The sequence below is a fragment of the Argopecten irradians genome, chromosome 2, assembly GCF_041381155.1.
Source record: "Argopecten irradians isolate NY chromosome 2, Ai_NY, whole genome shotgun sequence".
In the NCBI taxonomy this organism is placed as follows: domain Eukaryota; kingdom Metazoa; phylum Mollusca; class Bivalvia; order Pectinida; family Pectinidae; genus Argopecten; species Argopecten irradians.
This window is the reverse complement of record NC_091135.1, coordinates 38,605,981-38,624,960: the sequence shown is the minus strand read 5'-3', so window position 1 is coordinate 38,624,960 and position 18,980 is coordinate 38,605,981. Positions and strand designations below refer to the sequence as shown.

Genomic DNA, 18,980 nt, shown 5'->3' with positions numbered 1-18,980 from the left:
TGACCGTTGACCAATGAAGGATGCTGTATCATGAACCTCAGTGTAAGTACCACAATCGTATTATTCTTTTACAACAGAAACTCAGTGTGTATAAAGGGGTATGTTTCCATTCCTCCAATGATTTGCTGATTGATAGTGGAACTCTTGCCCCTTTTTTAGTACTTTCTCTCTGAAACATGGCACCAAAGACACTGAGCAACACACCGTCCAAATAGCATTGTTCATCCAGTTGTAGCCAATACAACAATTATCGATATGTAGTATTCCTTTTACCAGAATAGGTAGTTCGAGTCTGTAGCCAAAACATTATCATAAAGCATAAAGAATTTGTCTTTTAGGTAACACATCATATGCAAGTTGTGACAAGATTTTATCCACTGTACTATTACTGTATTAAGATCATCCTCGATACTCCAGGGGTTCCGATCACTAACGATTTCTACACCCATGTAAAACCTCATAGTAAAAATGAATGCAAACCAGAGGGAAAAATCTGAACCAATCAAAACTTTCCATTGAAGACGACAGAGAGAACGACGCCACACAGTTAACCACAGTGTACCGTTATACGGCTCTTTTGATATGCATCAAAGGACTACATTACCTGTATTGTTCTGTTGCCTCCAGTTTTACTATGAGTTAGCCAGGATGTAGAGATCGTGAATGATCGGAACCCCTGGATTATCGAGGATGTATTATGACATGATACCACACATTCCTCAGTCTTGATCACCAGACTTGTTGTCGTGTATCAATGCAACTAGTACGGTGGGACTGGTTTTCTGCCCTCAAGTGAGTCATTCGATCTAGCCATTAATATGTACACTGATTGGCCACTTTCCGGTCACAGCTGTGATCATAGGTTTCTAGATGTTGTTACCCCTTATTTGATTCATTAATATTTAATTCGTATCTACTTAATGGATTAATTTAATTACCCCCGTGTTAGGAACATCATATTGCAGTGTATGTTATCTGTTACATATTCTGATTGTGTTTGTGGGTGACTATTATATGGTCAGGAGATCAGGTGTCTCATTACAATGGTGGGAAATCTTGAACAATATCTTTTTATTAACCAAGGAAAAGTACTCAAATAATATTTACTTCGACAGGGATGTCTCAAAAACGATTCTTGAAATACAAGTGTACTTATTTTAAAAAAATGTATTAATTAATTTTTAACCTAGCATTGGCAGCTTTAACATCAAATATAAGTCCTTATACAGTCTAATCGTAACTAAAACAAGACTATGGTTGTTATTATTATACATATTAATTCATAATTGCATCGAGGAAAGTGTCACATGATACTTGATGGTTTGCACGGTGGCTAGCATCGACATACCGATCATACATTTAGGTTACCGGATTTTGGAAGTGCTACTCAAATAACCCCATTTATTTTTGCATTACAGACTGATTTATTTTCCAATAACTAAGATACATAATCAAAAGCAAACCATCATACCGGTATATCTAAATATCTTGAATCGGATCCCTTCATTGGACGTGTCGTGGATATAATTAAACCACTATGTAGTCAAATACCGATGAGTAGAGTCCCTTATCTTATGATTTTTTTTACTTTCAAGCAAAAAACCTAAATCTCGACACTGCTCTCCTTATCATAGTTTTAAAGTTTTATAGGCTTGGTGAGAAAATCAATATCATTCTTTAACCTCACGATAAATTATGTACCTCAAACATGTTCATCGTATTTTATATTACATTAACATTTGACCTCCAAATTGCCACCTTGAAAAGATGAAAGCATTTCATGTAAAGTTTGATCTGACTTAGTGTTGTCAGAGTGCATCTGATAGTCATTTTTATGTCTTAAACCACCAGATTTGCGATATGCTGTCATTGTTTGTGTTACCGATATTTCCTATCTGACACGTCGCTGAGAACTGTTGTTGACAGACAGGGCATGTCTCAATGACTAATGTCATTACTTCGGTTCGGTTTTGTTGAACGCCGAGCCTCTGTTACCTATGTAGGTGATATATGATTACACTTCAAGCAAATAACCTCATTTAAAATTTCACAGCAAATTGACTTCAGGAAGTTGTTTACTTTTACCGTCTTAGGTGCATTTTTGCTTCCGTATTAACATGCATGTTGAAAAACTCGTAAATCTATAAGGTCTGCATTCTCTGTTTTTTTGCCACTTTCATGCCAGATTTAATGTAGAGCTATTTACATTCATCTTCAGCCCATATTGACATGCAAATTATTTCAAATGAAAGCCTGGTTTGTTGATTTATAACAGTTTTTGTTACTTATACAGAATCAGCTTCTGATTTATCTACTAAACTAACCATATTATATAAAAATCATTTGAGTCGGGTCCCTCCATTAGACATGTGGTGGATCCAATATATAGTCAAATACCGGAGAGCAGAATCTCTTATTTTACACATTCTTTGTACTACCATTGTTTCGACTGGAAAACCGTAGTGTCTGATAAACGTGTTTAATGTATTACACCACCAGATACATGATATGCTGTCACTCTCGTGTTACACATATGTATCATCGTTTGCCAAGGCAACAATTGTAAAGGTATCTAAACACATCATAATGTATACATTGAAATTGACAGATATTCTCACGACTAGAACGAATATTCTCACGGTGAGGGGAGATGAAATAATTATATGGATATTATCTTACCTATTAAATGTATATTATTGAAATCAGTTTTGACATTCCGATTAGCTGTGACGGCGTTGCTACAAAAACAAATTAAAATTTGGTAAATACTAAATACTGATGGATCCCAGCATGACATTTAGTCGACAGGGTAAATATTGTATACGTACATCCCCAAGAACTTTTATTGTGCAATAGGACGACGTAATATGAGGTCAAAAGATTGCTCAACAAATTTAATTATTCTTGCGTAACATGCTGTTCCTCTTTTAACACCAATCGATTAAAATGTTACATATGGAAAATACTGAGTAAGATAATTCAGTAACCGTAAGTTGATTTCCTGATTTCCAATGACAAACGACAATAACTGATTGCTTCGTAAAGTTTATTGGTATAACGCTTCTTATTTTTATGTTTAATAACATTTCTTTTCATTTTTAATATATTTTTTATACTTTTTCGCTCAAAATATGAAATTAATTAATTAAGTTGTCGTGTTTAGTTTCATACTGCGTTAATAAGTGCTTGCTTTTGCTATTACATGCCCAGCCCCCTACGTGACTTTAAGGAAATCTTAATTTAGATGTACTGCACGTTACGTTGTAAGTGGTGTACAAAATCACGTCTTTAGGTTTTTAGGTCATTAGATATGCATATTTAGATTAGAGTGTTTGACCTGACTGGTCAAAAGTCGACAAGTGATTCTTCATAATTTAGTATCATCTCCTTATATCTCCCTCACCGCCTATACACTATTGACAAACTTCCAAGCTTTTAGTGTTAGCGTGTTTCTGGTTGACACCCTAAATCAATCAAATGATTGTATTACTTAAAAACACATATCAGGTATTAAAAAGCTATTCATCTATTACAAGATAATTTGGTTTTTGAAGTCGTAATACAGAATGATTTTCCTCGAAAAGATTGAAGCTTTGTAGTTATTCATTTTCGATTATTGAGTAATCATTTAAACCTTATGACACTTTGCTTTCAATAGTTTGGTAATAATGTCGGTTATTGATATATCTACAAGTCAACATATGACCTTTTCCATTTACGAATCTAAAGATTTTAAAGATGAGATTTAAAGTTATATGGCTACTTAAGAAAATATTTTAATTTCAATACGTAATAATTAGTTCTTTTTAACATGTGTGAGCTCCCATTTTGGATTAATCCAATATGTTTACTTTCTCTTTAATTACTTACAGTGTATGTTTCAAATTATTGATTATATAAACACATGTTATATTAATCTAGCCTTGTTGCGTTTTGAATGGCATTTGAGATTAATCCTTAATTTCATTTGAAGATAGCAGGAGTTGTTTTTTTCCTTTTGCGGGACGATGCGTAAGAAATTGATAGAGTCGAAATGACCTTTGCTAAAAATAACCACTTACAAATGTATATGGAAACATTGTGTAGTCAGTCCGCCAAATTGGATACTCGAGGCAAGTAAGGACAAATCATTAACATTTTATTATTTTCAGCTTTGCATGGAGACATCGGTGGTTTGCTAATCAATTAAATGGTGTTATTTAACAAAAGAGTATATTAATCAGACAAAGGCAAACATAATTTAAACGGTCACTATCTTGTTTCCTAGTAAAAACATTTTCGTCATGTGCTGGCTTCCAATACGTCGGGGTACAATATTCTATGAGCGTCAATGAGAGTAAAGCATTCTTTGACAATTATTTCCTTCCTGTCTGCCTACTTTTATAAGGACTATGAAAGGGAATTCCGTAGCTGTAGCTAGAAGAAAGGCACACATCAGTGACATGGTACACTGTAGTATGACCAACGATAAGACACAGCTGAAAATATTGCTAAATAAGAAGGGGTAAACTGTTAAATAATGATAGCGTTTTGTTATCTTTGCTTTGGCTCATGATATTCGCTGTTCATTTTCAAGATTTATGAAGCATATCATAACATCGGTACTTATTTCACTACATACTAAAATGTTTAAAGCACAAGGCAACAACACAACCACAAATATGTTGTGGTTAACTGATTATGTATATAAACATGTCTGTCGAATTTTAATCGACTGCGGTTTGATATCTTTATCTATGTCGTTCTTTATTGCGGCTTTGTACTACATTGTAAGTCGCGTGTATTTGCCTTTTACCAACACGAATATATTGCAAAATGAGATAATCACTTTATCATGTGGGTTTAAGTTCCTGTTTCCATTCATATCAGGCACATCTAGCGTTTTCTGGCCGGTCATTGAAATAGCTTTCTGTATAGAAAACAAATGAATGAAACCTGAAACTCAACTTCGCTGTACCCTTGGCTAGCGAAGTTACCTGAAACTTTACATTTCCTTATATGATATAATAATTAAAATATAATATATGAGTTATTTACACGCGCTGTGCCACGTGTGACACACATCATGTGGTGAAAACGCACTGTAAAGTTCTAACCAGATGGTCGTTTGGAGACCTGGAGATTCAACAAGGATTAATTGAATCAAAATGTAGCTGTTTACCTTAATGTCTACAAAGTTCTGACTGACGTAAACATACATTGTTTAAAACAATTACATAATTGGGTTTTATGCTTATAAACAATTATCCAGACATATCTACATATACCTTATACGGTGTAGGATGATTCTTGTAGATTATACAGAAAGTATAAAACAGATTTTATATTCTTAATGCCTCAGTCGTAAGCATTATGAATATGACGTGCAATGTACTTTTTGTAGACGACATGTGAATATTCTCAGAGATAAATGCAAACAACGTTAGATAAATATTCTAAATAAAACTGATAAAAGGAGGAATTAGACATGTCAGTCAGCTGATAAAAAGAAAAGGCTAGAACGCCATCTACTGTTTTTTATAATTTGACCAACTTTTTTTTTTTGATTTTCTTTATGTATGCCGCATATTCCTAAAGCATACCCTAGCAAAATCTTGTCATATGGGTGATAGCAAACAAAAAGGAACTATATACGTTCAATTTTTAGAATCAACATATACTACCGTTGCATCTGCTCTTCATTCATTCAAATAGTCCGAGGTTGGAGAGAAGACGTAAAAGACCAGGCGGTCAGCAAGCTATCCACCCACTCATCAACCACAAGGATACACTTTAATACAGTATGTATGCGTATTATCTAAAATATCCACTAATACTGCTTTTCTGTTTACACCAGATGTCTACCTCATACAGGACGACAAGTTATGTCATTTATGTCTAAATACGAAGAGCAATAAAAACCAGATATTGTGATCAGAATTATTGAATTTTTTAAACAAACTGAATAATATATCACAAATAGAACAACCAATGATAATAAAAACCAACCAGAATGTTTGAAACTGTTGTTTTAGTTGTTATAGTAGCAGTGAATGATGCCGTTATGTATTCTAATATCTACAGAAATTACCAACGAATAAATCCTGTAACACAGTACCAAGTTCTGTACAAACTTGATAAGACATAGGAGTATTTACATAAGCCACGACAACTAAAGTACGTTATAATTAATAAATTAACAAATCCCCGAAGTTTTTTGCCTGGAGAACTCGATGTAATACATCGTCGAAATAACACTACAGATAACATCAAATTATTAATGATTGATTGCTGAAACTAAATGCTCTGAGCATCCAAATAACTTAAAATACCATCATACTGACAAACTCCAGTACTGGTTAAGGTTAAAAAAATAGTTTAGTACATTACTGTCGGACTTCAGTATTATGCATGTACATTTTACTTCATTAATTTATTATTAATTTATCACTAATTATTATAAATTCACCATTAAGATATTTAAAAATGATATGTCAGTTAACTCGTACTACTTTATCTGAAACTTACATTTACTACAGATAGTCTTCTTTTGCTATGTTTTATAAAACTTGAATTAAAGTCAAATGCCTTACAGGTATACATATATAGCTTCAATGCACTCAACGTCATAAATTTGGTAGCGAGAAATAACATAAAGAAAATTCAAATGAAATGGTATGTACATCTGAAGTACATAACGTATATCAAAAATTACAATGACAGAATGTAAGAAACATTTTTGAAATTATATTACACTACATGTAATTGAAAAGGCCGAAATGTGATCCTTGACTAATCAAGATATTGGAATGTATACAGCAACAATGTAGATTTCTGAAAAATCGCCTTAAGTTGTCTTTATATGATAAAGAAACCAAAATTTAACACATGGACACAAAATCATGCCATTTTTGTCGTGGCCACAATTTATTCTGTTCCCCATATAATTTCCTTTTTATCTCAAATCACTGTTATGATCAAAACTTTTTGATATTTTCTTCATTAATGCGATGAACATTTGCTTGCTCCCCCAACTCGGTGATATTTTCAAAATGTACAGAATAAGCAGCTATTATTCGCCACATTTAATATATATATATATATATATATATATATATATATATATATATATATATATATATATATATATATAACAAAGATGCGCTGTCATTTATAGAACCAATATGAACATGCATCTTTACAAATATTCACATTTCGGGAACATACTGAGTTATGCTCACGATTCGCATTGTTTGTGTATTGTTTCATGAACATCAAATATCGCAAGAGACTGCAAACAAAAACTGAAAATATTTAATCATATGATAAAATCGAATCGAAAAATTTTGGAGTATATCTACCTTTCCCCCTTTTCTATGCACTGTTCTGAAAACACGTATTTTTCTTTATCACACCTTTTTTTCCACTAGGAGTCGCCTACAATACACAATGTTTAATTATATTCAGAATTGATTGGAGCACTTCAAGCAAAGAAAAACTCTTTCTTTCAAGGCATGTAATAATGTGGATTTTTTACTTCCTAATCTCTAGCTGTCAGTTTTCGTTACATGTCATAAAAGCACACTTACGCATACTTTATTTTCTTAAATGGAAACACATTAGGTCAAAAGGAAAAGCTGACACTTAGAGGTGTATATTATCTATCAATATCACTTCCATTGTCCTGAGGAACTGCTGTACCGTTTGTGTTAGCTGCCAATACTCTATCAGAAGGCACTGGCAATATCACGGGGTTTGACCATTGGCTACGTCCACTCACAGTCATTGCTGCTAACCGTGAGGGTTGATTGATTGGACAATGTGGGTCTGTTCCAGGATTAATAGGGGTCACCAAGAGCTGATGACCAACAGCAGGCCTAAGCGGTTGACGATATCGCTCTGTTACAACCAACGCCCCGTGGTTACCATTTTCTCCGTCATTTACTTCCGTGGGATGGTATAGAGTGACCGCTGTCCGATCGCGAGCCTGTGGGCGTTGTCCTAACACGCGATAGATTGTGTCACGATCGTCTGTTGCACGTGTCTGCCCGGTAATGACCATGATACCTGGACTATTCATGGTGTCTTCAATGGGTGATTCAATATTTTCAGAATACTGATGATCCCTTCCAAATAACTGCAAAGCAGTTGATTCACGAGTTCCAGATATCAAGGTTTGATGACGCTGGTCTATTTGTTGATGTCTCTCTTCAGATAGGATTTGTTTCGAATCTTCGTTGGACAGAACAGAAACCCCAGCAGAACGGTTGAATGCCTCATGGTATCTAGAAATAACCGATCCAGTGGGTGGAGGACAGTTGGAAGAGGTGTCAGAGTTTGTGGATCCTGACGAATTGCTAACACGTTGCTCGCTGATCACCAATAAACCGCGTTCACTTGTAGATGTGTTCACCGCCGATTGTTCCGTTGCTTCTGTCACATCATTATTTATTGCATGAACATCAATCAGATCAGGGTTTTCTGAATCAAATGGTTGGTTGGAAATCACTAACTGATTATTAGGCACCGATCTTTGTATGGTTTCAATGTAGGTTTCCTTCTCAAACATGTTCTCGGACTGAAAAATCTCTGATCTTGTGTCGTTAGCGCTATTAATCGCAAGGGAACTGTTCATATCTGCTGGGCGTATGGTAGACATATTTTTGAAATGTTCGTTAACAGTTTGAGGTAGTCTATCCAGAACAGCTGCATATCCATCCATGATATCACTGTCGGTCACTTGGTTGTCCTCTGCTGCTACATTTTCGTTCGTTTCGTTGTTCCTGACGCGATAACTACCACTACCATCATCATCCTCATCATCATCATCATCATGGAGATCAGCAGCAGCAGATGCGGTATTAACATCTGAGTTGTTCATTGTTCTATGATATTCACGGACAGTAACATTCCTCTCAATACTTATATTTTCCATTCTGATGGTTAACCGATCTTGACCACTGCTCCTTAAAACGCGAGCTATTTCATTAATATTGATTAAAACAAAGTTTTCTTCAATGTAAGGTTCAGCAGCAAATGATGGTTGCAAACACATCATTAATACAGTGCCAATGGTAAGGGAAACTATACTCTTGGTCAAGGGTGAGGTTTTAGTAGTATAGCTTACAGGGTTATCTTTGGCGGTAGTATCCACTTCGGACGGGGTGGATGTGGTTGTTTTATCCACTTCGTGTTTGGTGGATGTGGTTGTTTTATCCACTTCCGGTGGGGTGTTTATGATTGTGTTAGATAAGTTCAATTTCGAATTACACATCGTAGCACTCATGTCTTTTTGTGGAATTGCTTTTTCCATATGCGGTGATTGCAAGATTGTAACATTACGAGTTGAATACACTGTTCTTTCCTTGATTGTCATTTTCCTATGAAATAATAAAACAAAAATCATTTGTAACATAATTTTTATATTTCTGACGAAAAATGTTATAAATATTGACGTACTTGGCAATTTATCTGAGAGTTGTCTTTCTTCGTGTGCGACACATAGATCCAACTGTGTGACGGAGTGTCGTATAAACTTAAAAGCTTTTATTTTTTGTATTATTACCCCGTTATTTAATCGTTATATTGTAATTTTAGTAAATTGAGTATACAAATTTTCTTTAGACTTGATTTGTCACTTTTTCTGTAATTTCATTTAATTCGTCCGGAAGTACATTAGTTTAGAGACTATCTCAGTCATGCGTGTAATAACCTGTCCCCGACATATTTCGGTGTGTTTTGTTGTATTTAGATCCTCTGAGAGAATGGATAAATAGCGCCGTGTTATCAGGTAAGTCTGTCTCTTATGATTTAAGTCATGAGCGAAAACTCACATAATCTTATATTGCCCCATATATAGGTTAGTAAAGGACTGAGGGCAGTTTGAAGAGTTCATGTTATGTATACGCGTTAGGTGTTACCGCTACGGTAGGTTGGTTTTGCGTAAAGGAGATACATATGAAATGTTTCCAATTGCTGTCATATCATTTTAAGAGATAATCTAAATCAAGAGTTGAGATGGGTTACGTAAAACTTTTGGGTATTCCGGTATGAGCTTGGGTCTGTACCGGAAATATACTATACATTGAGCCGGTATACATATATTTATTAATCCATGGAAATGGATGTCTGACAAGGCAATGCATTGACAAGTTATAACACTCAAACAGTAAAATAACAATGTTCAAACCTACCTTCTTTTCTTAATTTGCAAAACACTCTCCTATATCTACGAAAAACTTCACAGAAGTGTCCAAACACTGGAAGAATCTTAGAGAACGGGAAACAATCTTCCTATGAATATTCACTGTCAATAAATGTTTCTAGCTATTCCAAAAACGTATGCATCCCTTTTGCAAACGAAATACAAATCCTATCACATTTGTATGCATGTGTGCGATTACCCGAATAAATAGTAATTGTGCTGTGATCGTTGTGTGAATTTCGTTTTGTATCGAGTATGGGTGTGCACGTGGCTTAAGCATTCCGTCATACCATTGGCTGTCGACAGCATACAGTAGGTAGGGTAGAATGAAGTTTCGTTGTGCTGTGATCGTTGTGTGAATTTCGTTTTGTATCGAGTATGGGTGTGGGCGTGGCTTAAGCATTCCGTCATACCACTGGCTGTCGACAGCATACAGTAGGATAGAATGAAGTTTCGTTGCAAATATATATCCTCTTGACAGACGTCATACATATACTTTGAGACGATGGGTCTATGCGAAAAACAAGGGGTTATATACATATAATTAAAACTTTCAATTTATATACATGTAACGGTTCTGCATTAGTAGAACATAAGGCTAGAGCTTTACCGCTCTTATTTCATAGATAACGCATATACATGCATATATTTGTTAATGTCCTATACAGTACATATCGAAGAAACACAATTTAACAAAGCATGAATTTATTGACTCGTGCCCTATCCGGACCTCGAACTCACGATCTACGGCAGCCAAACATACTTGCGCCTTCTACCACTGCGCCACATCCACAGTGATATTTATAGATATAATAACTCATCAATGTTACCTCACAGCGACCTTGGGGACTTCTACAACAACATTGTTGCACGGAAAACTGTCCATCGGGTTTTAGAAAAAAAAAAACCATACAGGTCGCGCGAACAAACAATAATATGTTCGTCCTATACTTATGATTACATATGTGAAATTATATACATTCAGTCGGTCATAAAGATTTACTTGGGAAATCGATATGTAGAGTTAAGGAATCATCCGTAGACTAATTGGGTGTACCTAACAACTCAACCCTAAAATTGGTCAAATTGTATTTAAGCTGTTGTATATAAGAAATGATTTGCTCTGCAGTCTGGTTTACCATCCCTTCACGAATATTGTAATAAAGAGGAACGCAATATACAAATCTGGTTTACCATCCCTTCACGAATATTGTAATAAAGAGAAACGCAATATATACAAATACAATTTTTTCCATCCTGAATTTCAAATTGACCAGAGATTATGGTCCAATTTCATGTGAAATTTTGGTGAATTTCGGGTCAAATTCAGGGTAACATTTCCTCGGTTGACTTTCAGGTTATTTTTTTATAAAAAAAAGTCTATCAGACAAATCACAGGAGTATTTGTAGGCCTATTTATGTCTGTAGATTCACATAGATAATGTGTAGATAATGTGAAGTTGAGATGTAAATGTTTTTCCTTTTCCTATTTCAGCGATTGCACTGCCAAGAAGTAAATGCCTATGAAAAGACATACAGCAGACAACAGACTTTGGTTTTGGTATTCATGATTTCCCTTTGATTGGGGAGGAGGTCGGGGTTACTGGTCTGTGTAAGCAGATGCTCTTAGACAAAAGAGCGACCCACTGAAGTTGTTGAAGATTTTAGAAACAAAAATAGTTTAAGAAGGTGAACCTATATGATTGTGGAACTATCATAAATGGCAAAACAATCTTCGGCTGTTGTTACCATCTTTTAAAAGTTACTAGTATTTACACCATGTACGTATATCTACATGCATGTAAAATGTAAACAATATGCTATAGTGAAGAAAACATGTTATAATTTGACCTTTTGTCAAACGATTTATTTCTAAAAGACTTCGCTAGGTTGTCTCCTGATGGTAGCATTACCCGACTGTACATGTTGAAGGAGGTTATAAACATGTGCGGATGCTGCAACCTAGTAGCCTCGTGACCTGATCATTTGGAATGTTTAAGGCCATAAGCTCCTTGCTATGATCTGGATGCGGTCTTTTATATCCACAAAGTTCATGGTTTAGAAGTAGATAAGCCGCCTCTGCTACTTTTGGGTGGTCACACTCATTCCTTATGGTCAGTAAAGTTGAAAATGTTCAGAAAATTAAAACAATCCAATGGTCACATTATGATAGTTATTCTTCAACTGTGTTAAAGCGACATCTGATTTCCCTAAAATACCGATACAAATATCCAAACTCATTAAGCATCCCTAAGCAATGTCATTACAACCTCTAAAAATTTCAACTTAGGACCAGTTGATATCCATTGATGGAAATCGATTCCAAGATTAGTTATGTGAAAGCTAGGGCTGTGGCCATGTGCAATTAGTGACTTTTTGAATTTCAAAAACACTTTCACGGAATGCTAATGCTCTCAGAAAACTCACTAATCCATACTCGATAACTTTGCTATTGTCAGCTTATATGAGACATTTTGTACGGATAACTTTAAGGTCATTTTTTGTGTCTTTTTCATCACAAGAAAGCCTTACAGAAAAAATCACAGTATTTTATATCTGTAGATTCACTTAAATAACTTGTAAATAATGTATAGATGAATTGTAAATGTTTTTCTTTCCCATTTTAGTGATTTCACTGCCATGAAGTAAAGGCCTAAAAGAAAATCAATAACATAAAGCATACAACATACTATAGTTTTGGTATTCATTTTTCCTTTGATTAGGGAGGGGGTGCGTGTTACTGGACTGGGTAGCCAGATGCTCGTAGAAAAACGACCAACTGAAGTTTTTTTTTAAATGAATTATCATAACCGAGCCATCGTGACATGTGTATTTGTATATAAAGATGTTCCCATACCTTATATAAGTTCAACTAAACTAAACAATAGTTTCATCTAGTCAGCAAGCCGAATGGGCCTTGGATTTTGCCAATTCTTTTTACATGGAAAATCCCAAGCCCATTCGGCTTCCATCACTAAACAAGAATGTCAGCTTTCAAATTTTAAATAAAAATAACACATAAAAAGTATAAATTCAACCTACTAGAGAGAAAAAAATATATATAGATATTTTCATATCAAACTTTAAGATATGAAATACTTTGAAAATGTGATACAGTTGTTGTTAATGACTTTTTGTTGAATAGCATATCATGTATATTCTAAGACAAGTTGGCAGAGTTTAATAAACTACCTAAAGGGTTTTTTTTGTTTGTTTTCTCGCTTGGTCCTCTTTGTCATCTGCAAAAATATCAAGATAGCAATAAAGGCTCAATGATATTGTATAAATAGCTATGAGCGTCATTGATCTTTGTAATGAAAGATAGTGTGTGGTTATAAATCTATACTACAAAGACAATTTTAATTTAAAAAGAAAACTCGTCGATATGAGACATGTACTAGCCAGATGAAGTTAAATCTAAAATGGAATTCCATTTCCAGGTTCTCTATTCACAAAGAATTCTTAGTATAATATGTAGCGTTAGATACTAATGCATGGTCAGACAAAATAAGAATATCCTTTAAAAGCAACGGTTGTGGAAACGACAAGAATATGATAACATTGTTTCGCTTTGCATATAATCTGTACTATTTCACATGGTCCGATATTTATATAATTTGGCTTGTTTTTTTTAAACTTTAGTTTCATCCCTGTATCACTTTGATACGCAATGCTAAACATTTCGGGATTCGACGTTGACGTAAGGTATACATGTATGTCACGAAGGGCAAGGAATAATCTTATCAGTGTTTTTTTTTTAATACTTGTTACGTCAAATTTGCAAAAATGTGTTTATTTATTATAGTATGGTAAGGAAACCAACTTAGATATTACATTTTTTCACTTCCTTGTTCATATTCAAGCCGTTTGTAAGGATCCCTTTTCCAAGTAAGAAATAAAAGTTAATCATCAAGCTTTAATCACCAAAATACACTATCTGTCATCGTCGATCCAATTTCATCAATAACCTATTCCTTATTGCGTTTAGTATAATAGAGTGAAGAGCTGTTTTCTTTACATTTTTATAACAGCCAGTGTCATTTGAGGAAGTGTCAGGCTTAGGAGGCGGAGTACCGGAAGAAAAACCACCGAACAGCGGTCAGCATCGGACAACTGATCGACATAAGATTCTTACTTGTAAACCAGAGAGAGGGATTGTAATAATATGTCGGTACATTATAACATTTTACGTATTCGGCTACCACAGCCTCCTCTGCATTTTGATGTGATTATTGATGTCACTGACTCACCTTGTCACTCACTATGTAGTTATATCTAGACTAGATATAAGGAAGTGCAATATGTATGGTTTGTGAGCATTAGAGGTATACTTCGGATTACTTCAAGGCTAGTTCCAACATGTTTCGGTTTAAAGAAGACAAAGAATTTTCAATCATCACGAAAATAATTATAATCAATCATAGAGTAATACCTACTCATACATATATATTTTTGTTTTCATTTTCATCAGATAAAGTATCTTTATATTGAACATATAATCATTTTTGAGGAATAATAATTTTACAGTTCAAATACCTGAACCGATTATCTTTTACAATCTGACTTAAACTTACTACCAATGTGATAGGCTTTAAAGTATTAAACGTATTACTTTAAATTGTCATGATTATTTTCATCTTCGATGGTCCTATTCTTACGATTGCCGATATGGGCCTGGCAAAACGTGTATCATAATTACAAAAATGTCAGACAAATTTCATTCCCAAAACAATGTGTCCGATATATTGGTATTACTAGTTTACAAAACTGTATTAAAAAAACTGGATTAAAAACTGCCTGGCGAAAATGTATTGCTACAACGTAAAAATGCCTGTCATAACCTAATTACTTTACCGGATTTTGAGTCAGGTGTATTTAAACAGATAAGCGATAACATCAGAACATGTTTTTAAAGTTTCATTTAGTTGAACAAAGATTTTTATTATATGTCTTGTTAGGAATGTTTTAACGCTACTTGTGTGAATACAGACATGATACGATAAGACGTAACATAAGATCACGATGTTACCGGCGCCATTTGGCCCAGCTACAACATAAGTGTTGAGTGTAGCAGCTGTGGTGGTTGTTTATTGCCGTTATCTATCGGCAAACGTATCAAAAAGACTAGACTTAATTATTAATGCGAAAATTATCTTAATGCATTCAAAATGCTTCATTAGTTCGAATCAAATATGATGATTATTGATCAACGTTATGATTCGTTTAAAGGGAAAGTAAGTTCCACTCTGACATTTTCAGAGTTATAAATATACACCGTGTCAAGTGTACTGTATTCCATGGAGTTTAGGACGACCAGAGTTTATCTAGATCTGAGTCTGGTATACAATGACCGTGGTGAGCCACGTACTCACATCTACTTGTCTGACACACATATACGTGTGGTAGTTCTTTCCGGCAATACTTCTAATTCATTTGCTTTACATGATTACCTTCTGGAATTTTCGTAGTAGTATGAGTGACATACATTGTATATTCAACATATGAAAATAGGATTTCTATCTTGTACAATGTTCATATAAAGTGAAATGCCATGTTATGGTATAGTAGCTTTTATTGCAATTTCACATCAAAATCAAAAGTCTAAAATCATATATTGCAACTAGGATCTTGCAAGGATGAATGAAACAAGGGAGTTTTTACATTTACTGTCAGAGACAAAAATAGTAGTAAGTATACTATCTATGTCTCTGATTTAGTTTGTATTTATTACTTCTGTGGTGAATGACTGTATTGTACAGAGCAATGTCGGAGCTTAAGTTTCAATTCGTATTCAAATATTTGGCCATACGCCCCCAAGCCTCGCTTAGGGTGAATTTGTACAGCAGTACTTGGAGTGTGTGGGATTATTTTGCTTGTAAGACTGACTAAACCCAAGTATGAACACTGGTATATACACTCTATAAAAATAATAGTCTTTATTTCCCCCAAACTGAGATTACAACATTACATTATTATAATGTTTAAATAAATAAAGACGTAATATGCAAAATTAAAATTATGAGAAAATCATTTTGCAAAACAATTTGCAATTGTTATTGAACATGTAGTTGTAAGTACATGTACTTCTTTTTATGTTCAATCAGATTATAGTTTTAGTGACATAAATGACTATTCAAGTACTTGGTGAATAAATAAATCCGTAAGTAATATACGTACAATCACAATCCAATACATTAGTTATGGTAGAGAGAGACCATATTGTAAATATTTGTGATAAAGAGAATTCTAAAATATTCTAATTCTGAATTATAATTCGCTTCCAAAAAGTTTATATATAATTTCATCTTTAGGTAATGAATGTACATACACAGCAAAAGTTAAATAAAGAATATTGGCTGTATCCATCCATAATTTATCCCTGTGATTGCTAGTGAGATCACAACTTAAAATTACATGTTTGATTAGATCCTGATAAATCAGACTAATCTCACTCAACAAACACTTGACAAATAACAAACCTAGGGTTTATACCAAACATTCTGTTTTGTTTTTAGAAAGCTTCAAGTACTCGATGTATTGTGATATTTTCACCGCATTTAAAATAAAGTTCTGAGGATGTATTTCAGGTATTGGTAACCAAGAAGTTTTCTTAGACGAAGACCGATGTTAAAAATCGTAGGCAAATCAAATAGATACTTTTAGCTGGAATTTAGATACAAATTGAAATATTCAAGAAAGAATAAGTACCTATGCATGGTTAGTATTGCATTTTTTAATATGTGGGTAATTTTTATGGTGAGCAATATATTAAAAGCTCTTCTTCATTCGTGAGTATGACAATTACGGCACATATAACTTTAAGCAACACAGCGGCTAACGGAATAAAAAAAATTCGAATCTTCTCCAAATTCGATCATTAATTAAACTAAAATTCATGATCTAGTCTGCAGTAGATTGATGAACAATTAATCATACCCTAATGAAAATGTGATTCATAGATCACTGTTTGTTCTCTAGCGGAGTTCTAGCTAACTCCATAATTGTCTAGATTGATTTATAGTAATACATCTATACTATCTCACAAAAGCCATTCATGTTGGAAGTAAATAGAAGATTTCCTCAAATCAATTACGGATCATGTACGAAATAGTAAATTCTTTAAAACAGTATCTGACCCAAGGATTCCTCCTATTGGTTAAATTCTCCGACATTCTTGCACTAATTATTATCCATTAATGAATGCTGAATGCTGTCGGGCATATTTAATCATGTCACAAAATAATATGTATGGGATAAGACGTTCAGACTGGTAGCTTACCTGTGTTATGTATCTTAAAGGGGTAGATAGGGTATAGAAAATAATCATGTCATTTGTCAATGTCTACTATCTAGACACCTTGGTGTCAGTTAAAAGTACATCACATCTACGAACATACTGATTATCTTTTCCAAAATAAATAAACAAAGAGAACACTGCGTGAGTTATAGTACATCCTTTGTTTTACTCTATTACTGGAAGACACAAAATTACCATGGAGTTGGTGGGTATAGCGATGAGGAAATGGCTAAATAATTTAACAACGTGTGATGAGTGCTTATGAGTTGGGATCAGTGATATTTAGTCTATGAATTCTTTGGATTTTAAAATGTCTTGTATCCGTCAATGAAATAAGGTATATCTATAAACGATCTTGATAAGGACATACGGTGTCCTATGATATTGCCGATAACGATATTCAATGTAAAATTATCATTGACTAACACAAGATATATCTTCCCGTACCTTACTCTAGCCTAATTAAATTCTAGCCTCATTGTCAACCCCTGACAAAAGGACTTCATATGTAATCACGTTCCTTATATGTTGTATTTAGACAACCTATTGGGTGATAATTAAGACAATGAAGTTGTAAATGCTAATTTCTCAGAATGTTCGATATCCTATTATTTCTTCTACTACTCTCAGACCAGCTTACCAGTTTCAACCTACCAGTCACATACCACAATCGAGTAGTACATTTCTAGATAAATGTACCATTCCGAAACCCGAACCCTCATTTTACTAAATTGTCAAAAAGGTTATGTTTGCGTAATGTTATGGCTTGCTTATCGTAGAGAGGGGAGAAGGGGGAGGGGGGAGAGAGACAGTGTTAGGTAGGCAAGCGAGAGATAGACATGCACACGTGCAAAGTGAACACGACAAAAAATGTGTTTATTAAAGATGTCTGGATTTCAGTATCGTGTTTGAGGTATAGAGACTAATGTACAACAGTGTTTGACAGTTTTGTGGAGTATCGTTTCATACTTGTCTTTACTGGGATTTCTCTGGCATCAGATACTGTGATTTGATCCTGATTTGGTCTCTTTACCAGCGTTATTATGTTCTACCAACAAACACACAAATCAAGAGATGATCATAACAATGGTTTCTCAAATGTTTATTATATTTTTAAAAAAAATCAAAATTCGACGCTTTTTGGCAAATATCAAGGACGATTATACGATGATATCCTTACATATAGATTTATGAACATATCAAGTTCTATAAAATCTCTCGTATATTCTTAGTATGACAGTATCGCGTGTGACTGGGATTGCAGACATAAGGTAATAGAAAGGTTCATTTTGTCTAGACAGTCAACTGGCATAATTATTTATATATTCGTAACATCGCTGTAGACTTGGATGATTCCACTGGACATTGGATGTGTATTGTTAAGAGCTAGGGATATGCAATAGGATATACGCGTTCATTCATGCACATCTTGGATTGTCCAACTTAACGTACAAAAGAAAGCTTCCGATTTAAATGTTTTGTGTTCCTGATATTTTGCTG

At 34.2% G+C, this 18,980-nt stretch overlaps 2 protein-coding genes and 1 long non-coding RNA gene across 4 annotated transcripts in view; 2 read left to right on the top strand and 1 right to left on the bottom strand.

Moving 5' to 3' along the window:
- The window catches only part of LOC138315422 (cyclin-dependent kinase 10-like), a 274,004-nt gene that overhangs the window by 210,134 nt on the left and 44,890 nt on the right, over positions 1–18,980 (top strand). The window lies entirely within an intron of this gene.
- On the bottom strand, positions 7,110–10,538 carry LOC138315410 (uncharacterized). The gene is made up of 2 exons (XM_069256418.1): positions 10,173–10,538; positions 7,110–9,359 (listed from the first exon to the last, which is right to left on the bottom strand). The coding sequence occupies exon 2, from the start codon at positions 9,353–9,355 to the stop codon at positions 7,637–7,639; it is 1,719 nt and encodes a 572-aa protein (XP_069112519.1). The 5' UTR covers positions 9,356–9,359; positions 10,173–10,538; the 3' UTR covers positions 7,110–7,636.
- Positions 9,378–15,115, top strand: LOC138315412 (uncharacterized). Of its 2 annotated transcripts, XR_011207497.1 has the most exons (3): positions 9,439–9,769; positions 11,679–11,964; positions 14,215–15,115. It is a non-coding gene; the product is annotated as an uncharacterized lncRNA (long non-coding RNA). The 2 variants fall into 2 exon arrangements; XR_011207496.1 differs by lacking the exon at positions 14,215–15,115 and having other exon boundaries at positions 9,378–9,769; positions 11,679–13,394.

Excerpts from the sequence above, each read along its gene's own strand:
- LOC138315410 (XM_069256418.1), bottom strand. The coding sequence starts at position 9,355 with ATGACAATCAAGGAAAGAACAGTGTATTCAACTCGTAATGTTACAATC.